General features: G+C 39.8%; 1 protein-coding gene across 1 annotated transcript in view; it reads right to left on the minus strand.

Moving 5' to 3' along the window:
• Positions 1–27,437, minus strand: part of itsn1 (intersectin 1 (SH3 domain protein)) — a 238,592-nt gene that overhangs the window by 106,880 nt on the left and 104,275 nt on the right. Inside the window, exons 20-24 of the mRNA XM_078560237.1 lie at positions 17,985–18,106; positions 14,311–14,543; positions 12,164–12,323; positions 10,143–10,348; positions 2,569–2,654 (exon numbers count right to left, since the gene is read on the minus strand). Of these exons, the coding sequence (XP_078416363.1) occupies positions 2,569–2,654; positions 10,143–10,348; positions 12,164–12,323; positions 14,311–14,543; positions 17,985–18,106 (807 nt within the window). The remainder of the gene's footprint in view (positions 1–2,568; positions 2,655–10,142; positions 10,349–12,163; positions 12,324–14,310; positions 14,544–17,984; positions 18,107–27,437) is intronic.

Genomic DNA, 27,437 nt, shown 5'->3' on the forward strand with positions numbered 1-27,437 from the left:
GATCATGTTCCATGATTTTGCCATTTACAACTCAGGACACTGGTTTTAAATTAAACTGTGTGGCTCTTTTTCAGCTGTCACAGCACAATGGACAAAATGTTTCTAATTTTAAATAACATCCAGAATTCTGAGAACCATGCTTTATCCATTTTTCTTACGAGTTGTAAAACAACTTTTATTAGGGTCTTGAGTTACAATTTTTGAGAATTTTCAGAAGATAATGGACTATGATTCAGAGTATAATGCATTGTTAACATATGCACGTTGGTAGGAAGTTGGCTGGCATAAATCTGAGTTTATAAAATCATAAGGCATATATAATTTCTCTCTGAGCAATCAGGTGATCCAAAACCCATGTTTAAGAGTGTGCAATCCAAGTGACTGATAAATCCACACAGGTGGAGTTTGTTTTCTCTACGTGGGAGAGCACAGTCTTCCCTGATTTGGCCACACCCATTTACCCAGACAGAATAAGCACAGGCTGGCAAAAGGCATGGTTAATTGAATCTCAAGGGTGTGCATGGAGCTTCACCATCTAAGAATTGCGTAACTTTTTTTGGAAAATCAAGTTTCCTGCTACTTTTCCAGTCAGGACCACCACTTTGACTCTGGGTTATAGAGATTTTATTTTTCCCCAATTGGCTCTAAGGGTTGAATCACCCAATGGCAAGTCTACACAGAGTCCTATTAATTCTGCCTTGTCAAGTATCAAGTGCCCTGGAATGCTGTTCACCCCTGTTCTGTGCAGCACAGAGAAATCAGAGCAGTGACTGAGTGCAGCATAATGGGAAAGTCCCTCAGGCAGCTTTTACAATAGCACTGGGGAACACAAGCTACGACAGATTGGTACATAGTGGGAAAGTCGCCAGAACAATTTTTAAAATAGAGCTGTGACATCTGAGTGGCAACTGGACTAGAACAATTGGAGGGTTTGAAAAAAAGTGACACCATAGCTACTACAGGGGCAGGACTCAGTGGCAGAATCAGAGGTATAAAAACTCAATTCTCCACTTATGTATTTGTGCTTTAATATTCAACTATAAAATAAAGGGCTTCTGAAGTTAAGAATTAATACACAAAAGTGAAAAAATAAGTCTATATACTTATTTAAAACTTATTAAGTTAAATACACAATGAATAGAAGTACGAGTAGAAATCAGATTAAATCCATCTGATGATTGTCATTTAGTATTACAGGTGGCAAAAGCTAAATAAATAACTGAAATACAATAAACAAATGTAGAGTAGATAGTGCCAATACTGGCACTTGGTTGGAACTGTAGAATGTTGGAATTTGTGAATTGAGGGGCAGAGAATTTAACCTGCTCCTACTTAAAAGTCACAATTCAAAATTCGTTATGGTACTTAATTCCCACTTCACTAAATTATTTATGCTGCTTAATTTGAACTACTTGGTGCAAAATATGATTTTGAATTATCAGGCGTGGCCCATACAGCAAGTTAGAACAGCTTGCAATAAAGGCAGAAAGAAGGGAAGAAAATTGAGACAAATAAAACAACTTTGAAAATAAGGCTGGAAGTTAAGTCTGTACCAAACTGAACATTTTAAATGTTTCTCATATATTACCCATTCCACAACGAAGGCTAATTTTAAAAATGCCACATGAATACAAGCTAATTTCCAAGTTGTATCCTTGGTTCTAAATTGGGGCTCATCGACTTTCTACAAAATAACACTGTTTTAGACAATATTTTAAAGCGATTGGTGAATCACAATGGCGCTAAGTTTTTGGGTTGTCTTTTGATTCAGGTAAAGCCATGACTCTTGTTCCAGTCACTAACAAAAGCAGTATTGTTATTGGTACACTCACATTGACTTAAAGTTTCGTAAGCGCTTCAGCCTAATTTAAGCAGAAGTCTTTTGATACCCCAAAACAATGGAGCTGAATTCACATTGCTGATAATCAGTCTACATTTGCCAATTGGAACATATTAATGAAGAACTCCAAATTCTTAATTTATACTGTTAACTAAATTGAACTGCTTTTAAAAATAACTCTGTCCCCCATATTGGCAGAAATAAATTACCTGGCAACAACAAATTTGCAATGTATACAATATGCTGATTTTGTATTTTATAATGGCAACACCTTTTTGGTGAATATGGGAAAATAGTAATTGGGTATCTGCATGCTTGTGTTTTATGTATTAAATTAATGGGTCACCTGACAAATTAAGATTTTGTTGTTTACACTTTAGAGCTACTTTGAAATTAAGAATATGTTTTAATACAGTTTTATATTGCCAATTGAATGTATAGTAAATCATATTATGATGTTTTCATTTCTAGTAAAACCTTTCACATGCGTTAATACATCACTAAAACATCAACCAATTTAAAACTTCTATTTAATGCAAATATGTCAGGTATCACAAGCCAACTGAGAATCATAAGAATAACAATTTTGATGAAGCAAGCTCCAGGTTTCAGCATTATCTACTTTAGTCTCGTGCATTAAATCTGTCACAAGTCAGTGGGTTGCAAACTGAAATTGAAACCGACTTCTCTTTTCCTGATACACTGAAGCTCAGCAATTATGTACTTACCATCACCTTGTGCTGCAGACAACTTTGATGGTGGGGTGGTCATTCTCTTTAGGCTGGGTGGGCTTTCGGAAGAAGTAGAATCCACGCTTCAAGGAGGACAAATGGTTAAGTTATGTTATTTGTACATTCTCACACCCTGAATTATATTATTTGTTTTACAGGGTTCTGAAACTGCAATGCTCTGAAATTATAATAATTCACTCAAAAACTAAAACTTCCAATGTAAAACAAAACTCCCTTATTGTGATTAATCACGAGTAATCAATTATTTCAGCTTTTGGTTTGCAATTTAAGGAACAGAGGAGTGGAGGCAACAAGGGGTATCAGCTCACTTTTGCTCTCAGGGCCAGCAGAATACAATTTTTGCCTTGATAATTGATGCAAAGTTGCAGTTTAAAAGCACAAGTTCCTGAAAAATGTGCTGCAAAATAGTGGCTTTGATTAAAATTCTTCAAATCCATTCAAATTATCTACATTTTTTTTCTTTATTAGATATACCTCTTCTCAAAGAAATCTTCTCCTACATGGTCTCTCCCACATGACCTCCAACTTGTGACTTGTTCCTTCTCATTTAGGCATCTGTACCACATACTGATCTTGTTAACAAGGAGATTGACAATCAGCTCCCAAGCTTCTGCTATCAAAACCATCTGTAGCCCTGAGGTTTCCCCTCCCTGCAGGTGCAGAGAAGTGCCAAGTCTTCATTCAGCACCTGTTCCTGACCAAGGTCAGTTGGCTGCTGTTTGCATAGATCATAGGCACAAATGTACATCGTATCATGGCAATAGACATCGAAAGTTTCACAACAAATCAGTGTTTATAATGTCCAATTTGTTCTGTGCAGATTTTAATGAGTCACTTATCCATGTACCCAATATATTGTTGCACTTTAAGTCTCAATTAAAAGCTTTATTTTCGTCCAAGTCCAGAGCAGACATGAATTTCAAATCATGCCAAATCTGTTCCTTGTGTTCTTTGGAATGGATTGTCTTTAAATAAAACAAACCAGTTGTCAACACAACTGGACACTAATTGCAAAATAGACTGCTTGAAAAAAAAGTTTTTAGGATTTGAAAATGCTTTGAAATTTGATGTTTACTTTCAACTGTGTCACATGTACTGTGCCAACTACATCAATATGCTGTTTTCACAGAAATCCTGGCAGTGCCTTTTCTTTTGGCTACAACAGCATGGGGGAAGTTTGTTTATAAACAAGCCCACGTTCTGAAGACCGTACAATCCTAGCAGTATTTCTTCTCTAAGTTCTACCCAAGCATTCAACTCAATTACCATTTGAAAGTGCGTTAAAGTTTTTTTAAAAAACAAATAAGTATTAAAAAGAATTCTTTAGCTACTCAAATGCTGAATTTCCTGAAGTGATAAGTCAGGCAAGAGTGCACAGTGAAAATCCTGAACCCATATGCTGAATTTCTCTCAGACACAGCATATTAATAAGGAAGGAAAAATTAGCGTACGAGAGAAAGCTAGCTGGAAATATAAAGATGGATAGTGAGAGTTTTTAGTGAGCAGCTCTGAAGGACTTGAAACGTTAACTGTTTTTTTTCTCTCCACAGATGCTACTAGACCTGCTGAGTTTTTCCAGCATTTTGTTTTTGTTTCAGATTTCCAGCATCCGCAGTGTTTTGCTTTTAACAAAGTGAGTGTTGGTCTTATAGAAAGTGAGTCCAGGGAATTAATAATGGAAAGTAAAGAGATGGCAGATGAACTGAACAGGTATTTTGCATTGGTTTTCGCTATAGAGGATATGAGTGACATCCCAGAAATAGCTGTAAATCAGGAGATGGAAGGGAGGGAGGAACTGAGGAAAATTACAATCAACAGAGAAGTGGTATTGAGCAAGTTGTTGCAGCTGTGGGCTGACAAATCCCAGGATCCTGATGGACTTCATCCCAGGGTCTTGAAAGAAGTGGCTAGTGAAATAGATGATGCGTTGGTTTTAATTTTCCAAAATTTCCTCAATTCGTGGAAGGCTCCATCAGATTGGAAAATAGCAAATTTAACTCCTTTATCCAAAAAGGGAGGGAGACAGAAGGCAGGAAACTACAGGCCAGTTAGCTTAACATCTGTCATAGGGAAAATGTTTAAAGCTATTATTATTAAAGATGTTGTAGCAAGGCACTTAGAAAAATCTAAGGCAATCAGGCAGAGTCAACATGGTTTTGTGAAAGGGCAATCACGTTTAACCAATTTATTGAAGTTCTTTAAAGGAGTCACATGCTGTGGATAAAGGGAAACCAGTGGATGTACTATACTTAGATTTCCAGAAGGCATTTGAAAAGGTGCCACATCAAAGGTTATTGCAGAAAATAAAATCTCATGGTGTAGGGGAGGGTAACATATTGGCATGGATAGAAGATTGACTAGCTAACAGGAAGCAGACAGTTGGCTTAAATGGGTCTTTTTCTGGATGGCAGGATGTGACAAGTGGTGTGCCACAGGGATCAGTGCTGCAGCCACAACTTTTTACAATTGATATAAATGACTTGGATGAAGGGACAGATGGTATGGTTGTTAAATTTGCTGACGACACAAAGATAGATAGGAAAGTAAGTTGTAAAGAGGACGCAAGGAGGCTACAAAGTGACATAGATAGGTTAAGTGAGCAGGCAAAGACCAGGCAAATGGAGTATAATGTGGACAAAAATGAACTTGTCCATTTTGGCAGGAAGAATAGAAAATAATCATTTCTAAATGGTGAGAGACTGCAAAGCTCAGATTCAGGGGAATCTGGCTGTCCTAGTGCATGACTCACAAAAGACTAGTATACAGGTGCAGCAAGTAATTAGGGAAGCTAATAGAATGTTATCGTTTATTGCAAGGGGAATTGAATACAAAAGTAGGGAGGTTATGCTTCAGTTGTACAGGGCACTGTTAAGACCATGTCTGAGTACTGTGTACAATATTGGACTCCTTATTTAAGGAAAGACGTAAATGCATTAAAAGCAGTCCTGAGAAGGTTTGCTAGACTAATACCAGGAATGGGCAGGTTGTCTTATGAAGAAAGGTTGGACAGGTTAGGCTTGTACCTGCTGGAGTTTAGAAGAGTAAGAGGTAGGAGTGGATGTGGAGAGGATATTTCCTCTTGTGGGAGAATCTAGAACTAGGAGTCACTAATTTAAGACAAAGCTGAGGGGAAATATTTTCTCTCAGAGTCGTGAGTCTTTGGAATTCTCTTCCTCAAAAGGCAGTGGAAACAGGGTCTTTGAATATTTTAAACGTAGAGCTAAATAGATTCTTGATTAACAAGGTGGTGAAAGGTTATTGGGGTAGGCAGGAAGTCACAATCAGATCAGCCATGATCTTATTGAAGGGTGGAGCAGGCTTGAAGGGCCGAGTGGCCTACTCCTGCTCCTAGTTCAAATGTTCAAAAGTCTGGGTTTAGTCAAGTAGTTTCTTGCTCTGAATAATAATTGTTTTAGATAAAATTAGATAAATTTAGATAAAATATACTACTGAATTTGCACGCCTTTAGCTGTATTTCAGTTCTACAGGTTCCTGTAGCCCCTCCAATACATTACACAAATAGTTACCTATCTAGATTCACAAGAATGAGTGTTAGCAGGCTAGCGAACAAAAGCAAAGCACAGCAAACAAAGGCCTTTTAGTCAACCCCACATCTTCAACAAACTGTGTTCAACCAACGTCCTCATGGACTTCAATTGATCTTCTGACAGGTTTTCGCAAACACACCCAAATATCCATCTTTTATTATTTTATCCTTAATAAACCATCTCTGTCCTAAAACGTCAATACTGTCTTCCTTGTAACGGGAAGTGTGTGAGATTGTTTTGGTGAGTATGTACTTTCCCTAAACCCGTAAATTACAATTGCAAGAAACAGTACATTTATTTTACTGAGAGTTCAGCTGACTATTGTTTAATTGATGCAGAGTTTTGTGAATGCTTATTTCCTTACATCTGTCACTTAGTTTGACATGAGAAAATGTTATATTATAGATATTTTCCAAGCCATTTGCAACGACCTGCCACAGGGACCTTGATCAGGGCAAAACTGCTGCTCAATACCCACAGACATAGCTTTTCCATTGATGACACCTCTTCTTTCTACAGTCTAATCAGATTTGTGACAAACAATACAAACTTCCACTTAAAATTTAAGAGATGGGACCTCGGAGGTCTTCTGCAAATCCAAGAATTTTTTTAATACACTGAATGGCCTGCATCTACCAATTTATCATTCTCCTCGAATTATTCCAGCCAATGCAGGAGATAAATTAGATTGCTTCCAAATCCACTCTGACTACTGCATATGGACTCTGTGCTCTTCAGTGGGCCATTGAGAGTGCCTTGTGTAATGACTTCAATGCATGTTTTGCACTACATTTGTTTAGTCCAAGTTGCCTACACTTTCCAGGAAGAAGTTTCATTCTTTATTTGAATACTGGGACAACATAAGCGATATTCCAGTCCTCTGGTACAGCTCCAACGTTGCTGACACTGGGAATTATTTTGCAGAGCTCACCTACTTCCTTCACAACAGAGATCAATCCTGCACTAAAACAATGACAACATGTGCAATTACCAGCAAGCACTGAGATCAGGTAGTGGAACCCATATTTAGTGGTCTGGGATTACGGAGGCCAATTATAGTTTATTGTCCTGTTAGTTAATATAGGCTAGTGATTGAGCCTGGGACCTCTCTGATCTATATGGTTCAGTACACAATACCGTGGCTTAACGCGCTGGATCACCGAGGGAAATAAAAATAAGATGTTTCTACGCTGAAGTCAGATGCCCAGGATTTTATAAAGGTCTTGGATATCAAAGCATATTATATAATTAATAGTCAAGATGAGTTGTCATTAAGCTCCAATTTGTAAGGATTGGAAAAATGCAAAATTGCTATTACACATCACAAAATAGCATTAAAAATCCATTGCAGTGGGGAGGTTGAAGGAGATGGGTCTATCCCCTTCCAAAAGACTCTCAACCATGAGATAATTTGTTTTTCTAAACTCACGCATAATGTTTCCAGCTTAAAAATAGCCAGAAACATTAAAGTTCTAATGTGATGATGGCAGATTGTTAGGACATGGATTAGTAGGGCTCTAACGCCCTACAAGACAAGTCCCAATCTCAACTGCGGTGTCACAGATGCAAGGGCTCTACAAGGAAAATAGGGATCAATCAGGCCATAAACTGTCTGGTTGACAGTCAAATCATCAGCAATTCAGGCCTGGAAGTAGATCGCAAGGAATGTTACAAGGCACAAACAGAAAGGAAAACTATATCCCTCCTCCCCTCTCCAAAAAGAACAGAAATAAAATGTATCTTTCAAACATGCATCAATCCATACCCCTCAGAATATTACATTTATCTTACAATTATTGTGTTCAGTATCCATAAATGAGCACTTTTTGAATGGATACAAAATGGGAAAAAATACAAATCAACATCTAAAAAGGAAGTGATATGTAAATTGTGGATCATGAAAGCTGGCAACATCAACTTATATTTATATAATATGTTTAACATAATAAAACATCCCAAGGTGCTTCACAGGAACATTATAGAATAAAATATGACACCAAACCACGTAAGGCGATATTAGGTCAGATGACCAAAAGCTTGCTGAAAGAGATCGGTTTTAAAGGGGTAGGTCTTAAGGAGTATTTTAAAAGAGGAAAGCAATGTGGAGAGGTGGAGAGGCTTAGCGAGGGAATTCCAGAGCTTGGAGCCTAGGCAATTGAAGGCACAGCCACTGATAGTGGAGCAATTAAAATTGGGAATGAAAAAGAGGATAGGATTTGAGGAGCGCAGATAGCTCGGAAAACTGGGAAGGCTGGAGGAGATATAGATTTAGGGAGGGGTGAAGCCATGGAGGGATTTGAAAACAAAGATAAGAATTTTAAAATCAAGCTTTTGCTTGAGCATGAGCCAATGTAGATCAGCAAGCACAGGGGTGACGGGGGAATGGGACTTACTGCGAGTCAAGGCACAGGTAGCAGACGTTTGAATGACCTCAAGTTTGCGTAGGGTAGAATGTGGGAGACCAGCCAGGAGTGTATTGGAATAGTCGAATCTAATGAAGGCATAGATGAGGGTTGCAGCAGGTGATGAGTTGAGAAGCACTAAAGTTGGGCGATGTTACAGCAGTGGAAATAGGTGGTCTCAGTGATGGCATGAATATGAGACCAGAAGCTCATCAAAGGATCAAATGTGGCACCAAGACTGCAAACAGACTGGCTTAAGGCCGCAATGTTGCCAGGGAGAGGGATGGAATAGGTAGCTAAGTTACCGAGTTTGAAGCCATTGTTTTTGGTCCTGCTCCAGTCTTCTCAGTATTTAATTGGAGGAAATTTCTGCTCATCCAGTACTGGATGTAGCATAAGCATGTATGATAACTTAGCAACTGTGGAGGAGTCAAGAGAGGTCGTGGTGAGGTAGAACTGGGTGTCATCAGAGTACATGTGAAAGCTAACACTGTGCTTCCGGGTGACGTTGCCAAGGGACACCATGTAGAGGAGAAATAGGAGGGCCAAGGATCAATCTTTGGAGGTCAGCAGATTAACGGTATGGGAGCAGGAGGATTGACCACTGTAAATCATTCTCTGGCTAGGATTAGCTAGATAAGAATGGAACCAGGCGACAGCAGTCTCATCCAGCTGGATGACAGTAAAGAAGCACTGTTGGATGATGTGGTCAACTGGGTCAAAGGCTAGAGACTGGTCGAGAAGGATGAGGAGGTTGCCTCTGTCACAGTCACAGAATGGCACTTCTGACTTTGCTAAGAACTGCTTCATTACTGCAGCAGGGGCAGAAATCTGATTCAAATATGGAGTTCTCCACACCTGGAATATTAACTGATCTTTCCCTGTCAAAAGCTAATCGATTCAGCATTTTAAGTGCTACTCATCTGCTCTGGTGAATCATATCCAATGTGATCTTATCTTGCTATTTCAGATGCCAAACTTGTCATGCATTTCTAACATTTTCTGTTTTATGTCAGATTTCCAGCATTCACTTTTTACAACTAACATTAATCACAAGGCCAAAACCATACACAATCTTTAGACCAAAAAAAAGTCAATTTGTAATCCAATTATATTGTAAATAACTGAAGAAAACTAGGAAAGGTCTAAATGTTTTACACAATATAACGTTCATACCATCCGGTAGCTGGGCTACTGCTTTGGGGTGATAGTCTGGCAGATATTACTACAGATAACAAGCTCCCAATTTTAGGGGACAATTTTAGATTGACCTCACACTCTAATGCGTTATCAGGACAGCATCAAGGAAAAGGAATCAAAGTAGCAAAGTTAATTCATCAACAGAAATCTAAACCTTTTCTTTTAATTCCTTCATGTAATGTGGGTGTCACTGGCAAGGCCTTTGTTAACCATCCCTAATTGTCCTTGAACTGAGTGGCTTGCTTGGCCATTTCAGAGGGCATTTCAGAGTCAACCACATTGCAGTGGGTCTGGAGTCACATGTAGGCCAGACCAGGTAAGGACAGCAGATTTCCTTCCCTAAAAGACATTAGTGAACCTGATGAGTTTTTACAACAATCAATGATAGTTTCATGCATACCTGATCGATTTCCTTACAGGTCCTGAAATGAGCTTTACGTAGGATTTGGGGAACCAGCCCTTCTGTCCATGAACTTCTCCAAACCACCACATATCTTGCTGTTCTAAAACTGTTATTATGTCATTTTTGTTGAAGTTGAGGTGATTATCCTTCTTTGCCCGCCAAGGATATAAAGCTTGTGCTTGAAGTCCCTCAACCTTCTCTCCCTGTCAAATAATTAAGAAAAAAGAGTCAATACAGTACTCCAGTTTGGATTGCATTACATGTTTTTCACTGCTCACCACAAGAACCTACAGCCCAGCATAAATGAAACACATCAAATAATGAAAAATAACATTTTGTTCCAAGTACGTATCTGAGTGTTCCTACAAGATGGCTGAAGCTTGTCACTATTAAATGGACGATGAAATGTAAAAGTTATTGGTGAGTCTAAGATTGTTTTCTTTAACGCAAAGCCCTTTCCAAGCCTCCGGGCTCTCAAAATCCAAACAGAACAAAGCAGTGATTAAAAAATTAAAATGTAAAGGAGACCAAGTTACCTGGTTTTCAGGGGCTGATGATCAGTGACATAGGCCATTGCTTGGACCTCCTATTTTAGGAAAGGTGAATCTGCATGCCACAGTGGATCAAAGTATGGATTTAGTTTCTCAAGGCTAGTTTTTTCATAATTCTGTTGAGACTGATGGCGTGAAGGCATCCTTTCTGCCAACTTTAAGGATCCTGCTTCACTTGAGGTGACCAAACTCAACTCAAAAACCAAACTTATTTGTTAAAAACTGACTTAAGGGCTAAGTTGTCAGCTGTCAGTTCACCTAAATTAGCAGATGGGTTTAGACAGTTCACAAGTGTGATGCCATATTGTAATTAATGCAATTGTTTTATTTAATCGCAGAAATGTCTCACCTTGATCAACGTAAAATTCAACATTGAAACAAAATTGAGGTGAAGGAGGGAGAAAAGGTGTGCATTACATTAATCTGGCCCAAGGTAAAAATCATATTTTTAAGTTGTTCAGCTTTTGCTCAATTTTCTCCGCACTTCTGCTCAGTTCCTTGCAGGGGGACAGTTCAATGGTTGCGTTTCCCTCCATTATCTTGTTCAAATAACCATTTCCTCATGCGTGACCCTCGACAGTGAATGTTGTTTGGCTGCTTCAATTGTGACAGCATCACAGCCACATCCAATCCTCTCCTCCTCTGATATCCAAACACATAGCACTGGTAAACGTTACAATCAGACAAGCCAGAGATGGGTGTATTATCTTACCTGTTGTGTATGGCCCAGGAATCGGTCAACAAACACTGGGATTGGGGTTTTCTGGCCCCATCATGGCGAAACCTGCCGCGGGAGATTTGGCAACCCAGCCAAAAGTCCATTGACTTTTGGCAGGACCGGATGATCCCAGTGGCAGGCGGGGCGAGAAGATCCCACCCTGGATAAGCTGACTGAGTAAAGAGATCAGTAAGATTGAGTTGTTAGAAGCGTTACTACAGCCAAACATTTTGAGTGCTTCCATGCTTGGACTGCAGTATATTAATGCTGGGTGATTTAAATGGCAAAGTGTTTGATTCTCAAATTCCAATACCAAACAATTCCAGGTCAGGTACAATACAAATGGATCCTGAATAAAGCTGCCTGTATATTTCAAATCCAACTCTTAGAAAAGTATTAGATCAATTAGATGCGTTGGGTCAATTTCAATCAGAGCCAACCCTTGTAGTCTGACCGAGACATCTAATTTTGTATTTTCTTTTGCTATGAACCCATGGTTGCCAGGAGCTGGGTTGAGTGTCCAAGGCCATTTCATAGTGGTCCTATCGCCAGTAAAGAGGCTTCTTTCTCAGCCTGAACTGAATACGAGTCCAAGGCCCAGAGATGAAACAAGTGTGCTTATGGAGTGTAACACCAAATCTTTACACTTGTAAAAAAATTGCCAATATTTTATATTCAAATTAATTGAATTTAATATTCAAACTATGGTAATATGATGATAGATATGCTCATTTACACATACTACCTACCTGGCCTAATACAGGTGATGGAGATGATCCAGACACAGTGGCAGGGGTGAAGGCTGATCTTTGCCGAGGTTGCCCTGTAGTAGGAACAGTTAGTGACGGCTGCGTGGCCCAGGCATCCCAATTATCACTCTCAGGTTTCTCACTGCCTGTTGTGGGCCATCTAAGTGAAAACAAAGTACAAGAGTTGAAAAGTTGCTTTGTTATACAACTATGTTTTTAAAAAAGATCATCGTCATCATGGTCTTAATAGAACCTCGGTTTATCAAAGTCTTCATACATGGCCATATGTTCCACCATCTGAACTATACAAACCATCACAGTGGTGGTTTAGCCCGGATTACCTAATCTCACTTTGATCTCTCCTTCTACTCCTGTAGCACATGGGCACTCATCTTGTTCTCACCTGTCTGTTAACGTCTTTGTTCTTTATCATCTACGCAGGCCCCACAATAAGTTTGGAAGAGATACCCACAGTCTTTGCACCTGGCAACTGCTCATCCTTCGTGATTGCAATTTCCACCTCAACTCATCTCGCCCCCTCTCCTGTGTTCATTGTCATCCTGCTATCCCTTAAACTTTTCCTCCACATAAGCTCTTCTGTCTGTCACGGCAGCCCCCTTTGATCTTGCCATGTCATGTGGCCTCATTATTTCCATTGTCTAAATCACAGACAAGATCACCTTTATCACTCCTGTATATTCCTCACCACTCACATTCCCTGCCAATCCCATTTTCTTCTGCATTCTACAACAGCACTTTCAAACTTCCAAACTGTTTAGCTTTTGCCCTCTGTTCAACACAACACTTATCCAGCTCTTAATCTGCTCAATCCTATCCTAACCTCTACTTCTGACACACACAGCTCCAGTAAAATCCTTGCTCTCTCTGGCCTTTCTCTCTGGCATGCCACCCACCACTGCCACTCACCCCACCCCATCCCCCCCCAATTCCCTCAAGTCAGTGCAGATTTGAACATTTATGGCAGATAACTGGTTTAGTCATTCATCACCAGATCTGGCTGAGTCACCAAGCTCCATTTGACCTTGCTCTACTCCACTGTATCTTATCTTCATTACCAGCCATCTCCTTAAAGCTCTGCAAATTCCTTCCTAAAGCTCTGTGTCTCTCCTTTTTTAAGGCCCTCTTTAAAACCTACCTCCTTAACTAAGCTTTTAGACAGCAATCCGAACATCTCCTTAAAATGTAATTGTTTGGTTGATTACACTCCTGGGGCTTTTTCCTTTACAAAGCATCGTCTCTGCCCCTGCCTCAGCTTATCTCCTGCTTAAATCCTCATCCATGCTCGTCACCTCCAGACTGGACTGTGCCAGCTTTCTGAAGGGACTCTGCCAAACAAGGTTGCAGTTTATAACTAGGTAAGATTGACTGGGCAGGTCTCATTATCGCATGATAGAGCATTGCCATTTTAGATTTAAACATAGAATTTAAAACCACAACTAAGATCATTCATGTTTAAATTCAACAATGCAACATTTTCTTTTCAAAACATGCAGTTATCCATGTATATAAAAGTTCTGCGAGCATCTGTCACACTCTTAAGGTAATAGAAATACTGTATTTTTCAAACTGGCCTGAAGCTGGAAATGTACCTAGTAATTTAAATATCCCCTAAACCAAAAAGTAATTAAATGCTGACAGCTTAGGACTTATTTAGACCACTTCCCCACAGAGTAGCTGAGCAGTGACCATGAAGGAAAAGACCTGGTTAGCAGCTAAACATACGAGCATTCTAGATCCAATATCAATCATCACGCACACATTAAGCCTTCTTTAACTGACTGAGTTAACAATGGGCTATTTGTTGCCCTGGAGCCAGACCCCAGCAAGAATTTGAAGAGGCGGAGGAAGGGACAGCCACAATTTCTAATGGTGCTACAAAATAAATCTTAAAAGCTAGAAAATATTGCACAAAGGCTACAAGACAATATTTTTAGCTTTTAAAAAAGCTTATGTGCCAACTAAAGCTCACAGTGCCATTGACGTCAAATGACTGCTTAATTTGCACTTAACCATCTGTGTAGATCCATTCAAGGAAAAATGTGCTGTTATACACCAAGGTGTTGCAGCTGTAATTAAACGGCAGTAGTTATATTTGAGAAAACTGAAAACTGTACACTTGTACCTACGTTGAGCTAAAGTCTGCCCAATTGGAGGACACTGCAGGCTCAGTCATTGGCTGCGCAACACTTGCAGCCACCGTATGAGGAGCAATCTTTGCAGTAAGCTTCGTTCCTGGTTGCAAATTGGGTGGCACTTCACTCTCTGGAATCTTCTCTGCATAGTTAGCAGGAAACCATCCAGTTTTTCCTTTGAGTTCACCTCCAAGCCATCCTGGTTCTCCAGTCTGACTTTCGTCCACCTATTAAGAAAAACAATTTAGCAGCGTTGAATTATGCCTTGAAAGTTAGTCCTCAAAACATTATTAAGTGTGCCAAGAGAGCAGACTTGAGTTTGCCCTAGAATGACCCCAAGACTTTACCCGTAATTAAACTTTAGTCTATTGCAGTCAATTCGTAATGGTTGCCTATGTTTTTGATTTGAAAATGAGTATTTAACAATTTTAATATACCTGTGTCTAACACGTGACAAATATTGCATAGAGTCTATGCATTGGGTCACACTGGGGAAAAAGTCTATGAAGCACTGGCATAGACCATAAAAATGATTGATTGGAAAGGAACAGCACTCATTTTATTCTCCCACAGCGGGATTTTCTGGTCTCGCTTAAGTCAATGGACTTTTGAACAGCTTGTTGTATTTTACAGCCCCACCCCGGCTGTGACGGGGCCGTACAATTCTGCTCATGGCGTCTGACTGCTGGCTAAGCATCAGCAAACACATTGGAATCACAAAAATTTTAAGTTTTAGAAACGCTTCTTAAAATTCTCATTTTCCAATAATAAATCAAATTATTTTCCAATTAAGGATAGTGAGCACGTTGAAAAGCAAAAAAAACAAAAAAATTGTTTAAAGAGCTACAACTTGATACCTTTTGTATCCTGAAAATTTATATGCTAACTTTGACACTGAAAAATCACAACACTTGCATGCAGCATCAATATATGGGAGAGGTGGGGGGGAAGAATTCTCAGATTTGGAGACGTGCACAGCCAATGAGATTAACAGATGGACTTCACAGACATGCACCAGTGAACACATGACGATGCACCATCCCCATAATATCATCACCACATTTAGCTTTCTGAACGCGGTTAATGTCCCTTCATCCTCAAGGGATGAAATTTCCAGTTATTAACCAAATTAACTTTTCACAATCATTTATTTTTAAATATTAACTTGCTGTATCTGACCAGAAGTATCTGCCCATTCTTATTTAAGTTTACTCCTAATTGCCTTATTTAATTAATTCTAACATTTTTAAATACGGTAGAGAAATGAAAGAGAAGGTGACTACTTTTCTCACGAGAAAGTTAGCAGGTCACAATCGTGACATTTCCACTGCAAGGGGCTTAAATGCCTATCCTCTAAAATTGCCATTAGTGTTAAATTCATGGCAATTTTGTTGCAGAGTCATCTACTTGGAACTATAATCAGATTTCAGTCAACACAAATTACAAAAATGGAAGAGAATTTCACCCTTTCCCTCAATAACACACAAACAAAGTGCGACTGTGCAACAATTATCTGCTAGATTGCTGGGCTAGCTATTGCGCCCAATTTAGGGAATTACATTTCAAATTTGTATTTGATACTGTATATGCCTTTGGCACAACTCAGTATACTTGTCCAGATGCAAGTAATATTATGCAATTCTGGCATTCAGTTGACTCAAAATATATCATTGTGCCAGTAATCAATAATTTACATGAATAGAAAGCACCAATAGCTAGCCATTCTAAGTTTAAGGGCACTGGTTTGTAGTTTCACAGAAAAAAATGGATGCAATTTCAGAATTCAAACCCAACAGTGGTAAAAATCCCAAAACCGCAAGTCATAACAACAGAATTTGATGTAGCCATGATAAACCAGTGCCCATTGTCATATTATTTCACTAGTCCTTCTCGTACAGAGAAAAATATGCAATCATACAAAACAAATGGAACACCCCCCAATAATGCTGCAGCTGACTTACCCATTCCCCTTTAACCTCCAACAGGAAAGCAAAAGATCAAAAAAGGGCAGTAAAACAATAAGTTACAAAATCTCATTAGCAATTTAAAGAAAAACAGGATTTCAAAATGCTTCCAATTCTCTGAGCTGGGGGAAACGCATAGATCCATTGCAAGTTAGCATTATTATAAACATCTGGCCCCTTTGGTGATTTTACAATATGATAGAAAAACTTGCCCCTGAAGAAAAACAAAAATTATTCAGAAGGGGAGGTAGGAAGGCTGTCACTTACATGAATTCAGAAAGTGATAAGCAGCTCAGAAATAGTGAAAACAAATGACAACTTTAAATGAAACTGATCACAGGACAAATTGAACTTAGTGTGGGAGGCAAATTTAGGATTGAAGGAAATTCTCCATGCAAAGGGTGGTCAACACATTGAATGGGCAATCAGGCAGTGGAAGTAAAAACACTGGAACCATTTAGGAATGGGTGCTACAATGGGATAGGAGCAAATACAAGATCTGGAAGGAGCCAAATTACGTTCCTTATTTATCTTTTGATCTTGCAAGCGTTTTCACTTGTGCGTTTAAGCAGCATTTCCAGTGTGGTGGCATACCCTAATTTGAAATCAGGATTTTTGAATAATGAGTTTGGGTTATGAGATACGATTGAAGCTCTTATTTGTTTAAAGTCTGAGCTGCAAAGATTTATGCAAGTGAGCAGCTCTGATGTTGGTATGAGATACGAGTTCTTAAAAAGCAATAGTTGAGATTAGCAGTTTAAACCTGGTATTACTATATTTTGGCGCCTGTTAGAAATGTTAGCAGCTAAAGCTTTGAACGTTCCATTATCAATCTCTACCTTATAGGAGGAAAGCATCACTCTAAATGGCCACCTCCTATGCTGCAACCATTCCATAATTCTATTCTACAAATGTTTTACCTCAAGTCATGTCAAGAAAAGTTCAATTTGAACTGGGGAAGGGGACAGTGTGGAGGCAGTGGTGAACAATGTTAAATAGCAATTAACTCAACATAAAAAAGGTTCCCTTGCTCCATCTATATCTGATGGCACATTTTCAGAGAAGAGAGTTTATATTTTTTCAGAATCCTACAAATTCATTTCTTCCTATTTAATGTACACTAAAATGAAGGAAATGGGAAAATCTTTTACCTGGCAGAAAGATTGGTTTCTTAACGTTTTCCTGTCTCAACACTTCAAAATCAAATTTGCGCTATATTTAATGATCTTTGCTAAATAAAGGTTATTTTTGATAATTTTGAAAATATTTATTATGTCTTTGGAAATATTAGATAACTTGCAGATGAATTGTGAACTGCCACTACAAAAATACACATAACTACATAACATTTTAATTCAAGAAATTTTATGGATTTAAATACATCTCAAATTAACCCACTATTGCAGGACTGAAACTTAATTTCAGCAGTTCTATGGAAAAGTGAGCCTGTGGTGTTACAAAATTATGTTTTCCTGGACTGCAACTTAGGCAAATAGAAGACCTTTAATACCTTCACATTGTGCACCAGGTTGTAGAACATTATCTGAAATCATTCATAAAAAAATATTTTCAACTCATTACTAACACTTAAAAGTTTTAAACTTATATTCAAGTTTAAAAACTGGATTGTTCAGTCACATTTCCCATCTAAAACCACTGCGCACCACTAGCTGTCTCACAGAGAGAAAGATATGGAATACTTACCATTATGACATCCCCAGGATAAATAGTAACCTCATCATGGCTCCTAGCTTCAAATGGATACAAGGCTCTATAATATACAACCTTAACACCATCTTGATCAGTATTTACAGAGGCAGGCTTTTCTTTTGAGAGGGAGAGAGAAAGAGATAAAGTAACTTTACAACTTGCTTTTAAAGAAAACAACTTGCTTTAAAGGTTTAAGCTAAAACTTCATACAATTAAAAATGTTGCAGCATGCAGACCTCTAAGATTTGAAAACTTTATTTTGTCTTGAATGTGGCATGACCAATAGCCACAGCTATAACATTAGCCTGAACACATGCAGGAGTACTGAAGGAATTTCACTTGTCAACTTGGGCACTATAGGTTTTAATGTGGATGTTATGACATGGCAAACAGGCCAAATCCACATGGAAAACTTGGCCATGGTATCACAATGGTTTTGCAATTTGTATTTATTACAATACGATTTGTGCACTGATTTCAGAAGTAATAAGTCCAATAACACCTTGAGAGATTTAAAAAAACTAAATTAAAACATTTATTAACAAAATAAAAGATTTCAAGCACATACAAAAGATTCAGTTACTTAATACTATGACAAATCCCAAAATTCCTAATTAACCTGACTCCCAACGACACACCCTCTTTAAGGCAGCAGTCCAAAATAGATCTTAAATTTAAAAAAGAAACAAGCCAGCAAGTTTACCACAGCACTCACTCGGCAGTGGAATTCCAAAGGCTTTCCTCCACCTTTGGTTACTGGACACAGCAGACTTCTGCAAAAGTGGCTGGAGACTTCCCCAAGGTTGTTTTACATGGTCCCTTTAGATCTAACATGGCCCCACAACATAGCTTTCCATTCCTCTTTATATATGGTTCCCTCTCTTTAACCTGTAAATTCCATTGTTCTATATGGCTTTGGAAATTTATTTTTCCCATAATATAAAAGTCTTTCGTGTTGCCAATATGGCCACTACCTTTAAAAATAAACACACTGCTTGACCTTGCTCATCTTGTTCGTTGTAAACATCCTATCATCCCTTTGAAACCCAAACAACCCCTTCACTTATTTAAAAATGCAAATTTCCTTCACACCCTACATGCTAAGACCTCATCCATGTTTACTCATTCACATTTCAAATGCCTTTTACCCCTCACTTCTTTGATAATTTCAAGCTTGCAGTTTATCTCAGTCAGGGTTTTACAGCATGGAAAGAGGCCCTTCAGCCCATCGTGTCCATGCTAATCTTCAAGCCCCTATGCACTCTAATCCCATTTTCCAGCCCGTAACCACATATGCTATGGCATTTCAAGTGTTCACCGAGATATTTCTTAAATGTTGTGAGGATCCCGCCTCTACCACCCTTTCAGGCAGTAAGTTCCAGATACCCACCCCCTACCCGCTGGGTGAAAAAGATTTTCCTCAAATCCCCTCTAAACCTCCTGTCTTTTACCTTAAATCTACGCCCCCTGATTATTGACCCTTCCACTAAGGGGAAAAGGTTCTTCATATCTATGCCCCTCATGATTTGTACACCCCAGTCACCCCTCAGCTTTCTCTGCTCTAAGGAAAACAACCCCAGCCTCTCTTGTCTCCCTTCATACCTGAGCTGGAGCATTTCAACTAACATCCTGGTGAATCCCTTCTACACCCTCTCCAGTGCAATCACATCCTTCCTATAGTATGGCAACCAGAATTGCATACAGTACTCCAGATGTGGCCTAACTAATGCTTTATGCAGCTCCATCATAACCTCCCTGCTCTTGTATTCAATGCCTCGACTAATAAAGGCAAGTATCCCATATGCCTTCTTAACCACCTTACCTACTTGTCCTGCTGCCTTCAAGGATCTATGGACATGCACATGAAGGTCCCTCTGATCCTCTGTACTTCCTAGGGTCCTACCATTCATCATATACTCCCCTGTCTTGTTAGTCCTCCCAAAATGTATCACCTCTCACTTTTCAGCATTCAATTCCATTTGCCACCTTCCTGCCCATCTGACCAGTCCGTCTGTATCATCCTGTAGTCTAAGGCTTTCCTCCTCACTATTTCCAACACCATCAATTTTTGTGTCATCTGCAAACGTACTGATGATACCTCCTACATTCATGTCTAGATCAAACAGCAAGGGACCCAGCACTGAACCCTACGGTACACCACTGGACACAGGCTTCCAGTCATAAAAACAACCTTCAACCATCACCCTCTGCCTCCTGCCACTAATCCAATTTTGGATCCAATTTGCCAAACTGCGCTGGATCCCATGGGCTCTTACCTTCTTGACCCATGCGAGGCCTTGTCAAAAGCCTTACTGAAGTCAATGTAGACTACATCAACTGCACTACACATCTACACACCTAGTCACCTGCTCAAAAAATTCAATCAAATTTGTTAGACATGATCTCCCCCCTGATAAAGCCATGCTGACTATCCTTGATTAATCCTTGCCTCTCCAAGTGGAGATTAATTCTGTCCCTCAGAATGTTTTCCAAATGTTTCCCTACCACTGATATTAGACTCACTGGCCTATAGTTCCCTGGTTTATCCCTACCACCCTTCTTGAATAATGGTACCACATTAGCTGTTCTCCAGTCCTCTGACACTCCTCCTGTGGCCAGAGGGTTTGAAAATTAATGTTAGAGCCCCTGCAATCTCCTCCCTTGCCTCCCACAGCAGCCAGGGAAACATCTGGGGTCTGAGGATTTATCCATTTTAAGTCCGCTAAAACTGCTAATACCACCTCCCTCTCAATGCTAATTTGTTCAAGTATATCACAGTCCCACTCCCTGATTTCTATACCTACATCATCCTTCTCTATAGTGAATACAGATGCAAAGTACTCATTTAAAACCACACCTACATCTTCCGGTTCCTCACACAGATTGCCACTTTGGTCCCCAATGGGCCCTACTCTTGGTTATCCTTTTGCCCCTAATATACTTATAAAACGCCTTTAGATTTTTCTTTACCCACCAGTGTTTTTTAATTCCCCCTCTTCGCTCTCCTAATTTCTTTAAATAACCCTGCACTTTCTATACTCCTTTAGGGCTTCCACTGCTTTGAGCCCTTGGTATCTACCATAAGCTTCCCTTTTTTCTCTTATTCAATCCTATACGTTCCTTGACATCCAGGGTTCTCTGGACTTGCTGGTCCCACCCTTCACCTTTACAGGAGCATGTTGTCCCTGCACTCTCACTATTTCCTTTTTGAATGACTCCCACTACTCTGTAGATTTTCCTATAAGTAGCTGCTCCCAGTCCACTTTAGCCAGGTCCTGTCTCATCATATTAAAATGGGCCTTCCCCAATTCAGAATTTTTATTTCTGGTCCATCTTTCCATAACTACCTTAAATATTACTGAGTTATGGTCACTATCACCAAAATGCTCCCCCACTGACACTTCTACCATTTGCTTGGCTTCGTTCCCTAAAACTAGGCCCAGCACTGCCCCCTCTCTTATAGGGCTTTCTGTGTGCCGTCTTAAAAAGCTCTCCTGGGTACATTTTAAGAATTCTGCCCCCTCTAAGCCTTTCACACTTTGTCTATCCCAGTTGATATTGGGGAAGTTGAAATCCCCTATTATTATTACCCTATTATTTTTTACACTTCTCAGGTTTGCTTACATATCTGCCCTTCTATTTCTTCCTGATTGTTTGGGGGTCTACAGTACACTCCCAGCAATGTGATTGCCCCTTTTTGTTTTTAAGTTCTACCCATATGGCCTCATTTGAGGAACCTTCTAATATCATCCCTCCTTACTGCAGCAATTGACTCCTTGTTCCCCCCCACCTCAAGGTTCTACATCCCGGAATATTGATCTGCCAGTCCTGTCCCTCCCTCAACCATGTCTCCGTGATAGGAATGATATTATATCCCTAAGTGTTAATTAACACCCTCAACTCATCTGCCTTACTCGCCTTATAGCATTATCTGACTCTAATTCAATTAAATCACACAGAAAGAACCATCTACACTGATACACATAAACCTACTTAGCATTAAACCACGATAGTATAATGAAAAAAATATTTAGTTTCATGACAGTGGACTTCTTCCCATTGTAATCGGGTAGGTAACAACTTCAAATTACTTGAAAATACCAAATCCGGAATCGAAACTGATCCAAACCTGTTTGAAATGGGTCAGTTCAGATTCAGACTTAACTTTTTGCTCTGTTATAGAAAGTAATAATTTGCTTCAGCGGTTCCTGCACCGCTACCTAAAGGACATAGCTCTTTCCACTCAGGAGCAAAATATGCATTGCTGGCCATGGGACTTCATTTTCACTTATCAAGCCTGAAATAAAAATTTCTTTAAGATGTATACACCTTATTGATCTTATAATTTATCAATTCTTGCACTTCCACCAGTGGGCACCAGTTCAAGTTCTAAAAATTTCCCCACCTTGAAGGAGCCAGATGTAATTGTAATTATGGCAGTTCCTAAGTGGAAACATACACAGATCTTGTGACAACGCAGCATTACACTTCACACTAATCAAACTTGCACTAGTATCCAGTATGGTAAAATGTTTGCAGTAAAAATAAAATCAACAAGTCCTATCAGAAGGTATAGAACTGCTGAAGCAGCAAGTTCTTTTATTAGCTTCCTTTCTATTCATTCTCAAAAATATGCAAAAAATTCTTTTAAACCATGTCAATTTTTTAAAAAAAGGAACAGGTGAGCACAGGGTATTAAAGTATGGAAATAAGTTGCAAAAGCCAAACTTGCAGGGGACGTTATTAATGATACGGACCAAACCAGAAAACACAGCAATGAAGATCAAGTAGACTACAATCTTGCACAACTGCACTCATGAGGGAGGCTGGGGCTTTATACTTAAGCTTCCATCTGAGAAAACATTCCATTGCCCAGTTCCACAATATTAAAAATCATTCCATTCAACGTCCTTTGGATGAGACATTAAACTACAAGCCCTTTGTTCCTGTGGTTCAGGTGGATGTGAATGAACTTAACAGCATTAGCTAGAAATTTTCCTGGTGGTCAATATTCCTCCCTCAGCCCTTATCAATCAAAACAAATTAACTGGCAATTCATTATTAACATTTGAGAAACAGTGCTGAATATCATTTTTGCCTACACAAGTCACCGTACTTGTAAGTGTAAAGCGTTTGGAGAAGTTCTGGTATAAGACACTGAACAGGACTGTATATTGATATAAAGTCACATCCATCCACACATGCCAATCTACTGCATCAGCTTTCCTGAGTATGTCCTGTTCTCCTGTCAGGATATGTCTGACAAGAGGTGATGGCAGACTGGTATCCAATCTGGAAAACTTCAACAATAATTCCAGTACCCATGAAGGCCCATAGCTTCAGGTCACAGAAGGCTGCCGATAACCCTCTATCACAACTAAAGAAGTGCTGTTCCTCCATGTTGAATGCTATTTGAAGGAAACAATAAGGAAAGCAACGTTGAGGACTTCAATATGCAGCAAAAGGCTTAAGTAGTAGACAACCGACCAAAGCAGTCCAGTCCTGAAGAACACAAATGTTAGACGAAGCCTGCAACAGCTGAAGGAACCAACAGGAGGGAGTAACCTGCTTGAACTTATCTATCCCTGACAAGGAGTAACCACCACAGTTTCATTTACCCTTCAACATATAGCATGGTAATACCATCATAATGAATAGGGAGACTAATGACAGATCAAAGAGTTCAAAACTTCCCATCCAAGATACTGACAAGATCAGAATTGAATGCTATCCTGTTTTTTCTTTATTTCGTGGCCTAGTACAACCTCTGTTCCTCCATTGAGCCAGGAGTTTAAACCTGAGTCAATGGGAAGTATTTGGTTCACTGGTTGAACACTTGTTTTTCAATATCTCTAACAGTGATTTTCCCCTTTGCCTCTTGACAAGGGTTTTCAGAGAAGGAGCAGGTTATAGGGATATGAGGAGAAAAAGCCAGCTAGCTATTATTGTAGGATTACTGGAATCTTACACATATAGGAGAGGGGGGTCTTGGGTCTTTTTCCTTTCAGGCTAGGAGCTATTCAGCTGCACTGCTCTCACACAAGCCCTGGTCACTTGGTCAGAAGCCAATTAAAATGCTGTTGTCAGGCAGCTCCCTTAGTCCAAGGGTATGCCAGGAGCAGTACAAGATATAGTTTAGAATGGCACACCAACATACTGAAACGAGAACAAAGGGTTACCAGCACATTAAGAATCCAAAGCCGGTGACAGGAAAAAATTTAAGGATCAGAGCAAAACTCTAAGTCCTACTCTATCCAGTCAAAAACGGGAGTGGACAATGAAGCAACTGAGAGGGGCTCCATGAACATCCCCATACTCAACTATGGCAGATCCCAGCATGAGAGTCCAAGAGACAAGGCTGAAAGGTTTATGAGCATTTAAGCCAAAAATGGCAGCTCAAGAGAAGTCCTCACCATCATGGCTTCCAATGTGCAGTAAATTTAGTTTACTCAATGTGACATGAAAAGACAGCTGGATTCACTGGGCACAGCAAAGGCCACGGGCTCAAATAACATTCAGTTTGTAACCAGCTGCCCTCAAACTAAGCAATGGCACTAGTGTACTCAATGTGCAAGATCACTAAGTTAAGGCCTTTCTACATAAAGCAGGATAAATCTAATCCCGCCAATTATCATCTTATCAGCCTCTTCTGATATGTGCCCTCAAATGACACCTGCTCACTGCTGCTTAATTAGTGTTCTGCTATAAAAATTCATATCCAGATCTTGGCACAAGCTTGATCTAGGAATGGAATCATGGATGAAAATCATGAAGATGCCCCAAGTGGCTCCATTGGAAAAACTGTGACATGTCAAGAAACCATAAAATCCCACATTCAATTGTCAGTCTGCACAGACATAGCCAAAATAAGATGGCGACATATATTGAAAAGAACATATCCTTTTATTGTTCTCTATTTCTGTTGGACTGTGAATTTAAAACTACAATGGCTACAGTTTGAAAGACATGTCTACTGGAACAGGATGAGATATATACAATGTTGCAGTCCTGGAACACAGTGTGCCACGAAAGACAGGATGGTGTTGGAAAGGAGTCCTGGACTAAGGGAGCTGCTGACAACAGCATTTTAATTGGCTCCTGACCAAGTGACCAGGGTTTGAGAGAGAGCTGAATAGCTCCTAGCCTGAAAGAAAAAGACCCAAGACCTCTCTCTCCTATGTGTAAGATTCCAGTAATCCTACAATAGCAGCTAGCTGGCTTTTTCTCCTCATATCTCTATGACCTACTCTTTCTCTGAAAACTCCTGTCAAGAGGCAAAAGGGAAAATCACTGTTAGAGACATTGAAAAACAAGTGCTCAACCAGTGAGCTAAATGCTGAAAGATCACCTTGTGTCATCAGCAATAACTGAAAGGAATTTGGAAGACATCAATCAAAATCAACCCATCGAATCCTGTACTCTGGAATTGGTGCTACTGAACTGTTTTATCCCACCCCTAAAATCAATGTTTTTCTGTGCCTTGTATGTGTGTGCGCATTGGGATTTAAGAAGGGGTGGAGTTTAAGTTATAGTGTTAGAAGTTTGCAGTGCATATTCCTTTCTTTTGCCATTAGTTCAAGACAATTTGTTCAACAAACAGTTATTTACTTATTAAGTTTACAAACCTGGTGCTCGTATTCTGTTAACCTAAATTAAAGAGTTAGGTACAACTGGAGCAACCTGGTGGTTTGGTCAAATTTTTCACATTTGTCGCAGCTTGGGGAGCAGTGGGGCTTGATATTACAGCGCACTATCCCCAGTGAGTCATGGCAATATTATGATTGAATTCAGCAGCCAGTTTAAAAAGACACGATTCCCATTCCTATCTAGTAATCTGCTGGAAAATATGAGGACAGTATCTGGTAGATGTGGTGCTCCCACAGTTGAGTAGCTTGTTATCACTCACTATTCAGACTTACACTTAAAATTGTATGGACAAAGATAAGGACAGGCTTGGTAATTATGGATAAGGCTGGCTGTTCGAACAATCTTAGCTCTTTCATTCAGCATTAGCCTCAAGTCCCATTACACTGTAAAAACACCATCACCACAGAGCTCACAGGCCTCCTCAACAAGAGCTGGACTGCAGAGGACGTCCTGGACGACTGGAGGTGAGGAGTAATTGTCATGCTGAAGTGGTGTACAATGGGATACTGAGGCTTGACCAAATTGCTGATAAGATTTAAAAGTGCTTCCAATAAAAAGGATCACTAGAGTAGGTGCAGTAAGAAATATGACCTTATGGTCAGGCTAGGATAAGTGGATGACTGATTGGAAGTGATTGCCTGATCTCAGGGTCAGGCTAAGATAAGCAGATGACTGGACAGTTTAGTAAACAGTACAGTCAAGCTAGATAAGGCAAGTTTATGTTTTTAAATAAACTGCTGGCATCATTTGTGTTAAAGGTCAGGTCACTTTGTGACTTTTTGTGACATCATCTGTAATCGCAGACTTACGGAGCTGGAAGTGTGAGGTAAGAACAATGTGATTCAATGATGAAGTATCACGAAGATGATATAAATATGTGGAAGAAACTAGCTTTGAGCAGCCTCTTAGAGCAATCTGAAGATGCTATCCCCTGTACGCATACTTGTATTGAATAAACTGCTGTTTGATTCACCTACAGCTGACTGTGTCAAATGTCTTGAGATACTCGACAACACTGCCGAAGAAAGGGAATCTCAGTGACTGCAACAACCGGAAGGGCATAACATTGCTGTCATTGCCAGGCAAGGTCTTCAGCACAGTGCTCCTCAGCAGATTGAAAGCAGAAGCAGACAATACCTTTCACAAAGAATAGGCAGGTTTTGAGGGTAGCAGATCTTTACACTGAAGAATATCATACAGCAGAGCCTAGGGTATCAGAAACCACTTGTCATCAACTTCATTGAATTCAAGGCGGCTTTCAATAGCATCCATTGGCAGTAACTCTGGTGCATCATAAGACTGTGCAGCATCCCGGAGCAACGTATTAACATCTTCAAGACCTTATACCATGACTCCAGCTGCTGAATCAAGACCAACACAGGCCCCTTCTGCATTATCATAGGAGTACAGCAAGACTGCATACTATCCCTATTCCTTTTTCTTTTTGTTATTGATTTCATTGTGAGGAAGGCAATGGCGGGTGCAGACTCCGGCATCCCGTGGCAACACTAACGATTGACGGACTTGGATTTCACAGACACCACGACCTTGTTGTCCAACGAATTGCACACCCTCCAAGACATGACCACCAGTCTGGAGAGTAGCGGTGCCAAGGTTGATCTACGAATCAGCTGTGAGAAGACCAAAGCAGTGATGGCTGGACGGCAACAAGGCCGTCCCATCAATATCGGGCAACAGAACATCGAGGACATCAACCACTTCCCCTGCCTAGGAAGCAACATCTCTCCAGGGAGGGTGATCTATACAGAATTGGCAAAGTAGAAGCAGTGACATAGTGAT

Source organism: Cetorhinus maximus, chromosome 16 (assembly GCF_964194155.1).
Source record: "Cetorhinus maximus chromosome 16, sCetMax3.hap1.1, whole genome shotgun sequence".
In the NCBI taxonomy this organism is placed as follows: Eukaryota; Metazoa; Chordata; class Chondrichthyes; order Lamniformes; family Cetorhinidae; genus Cetorhinus; species Cetorhinus maximus.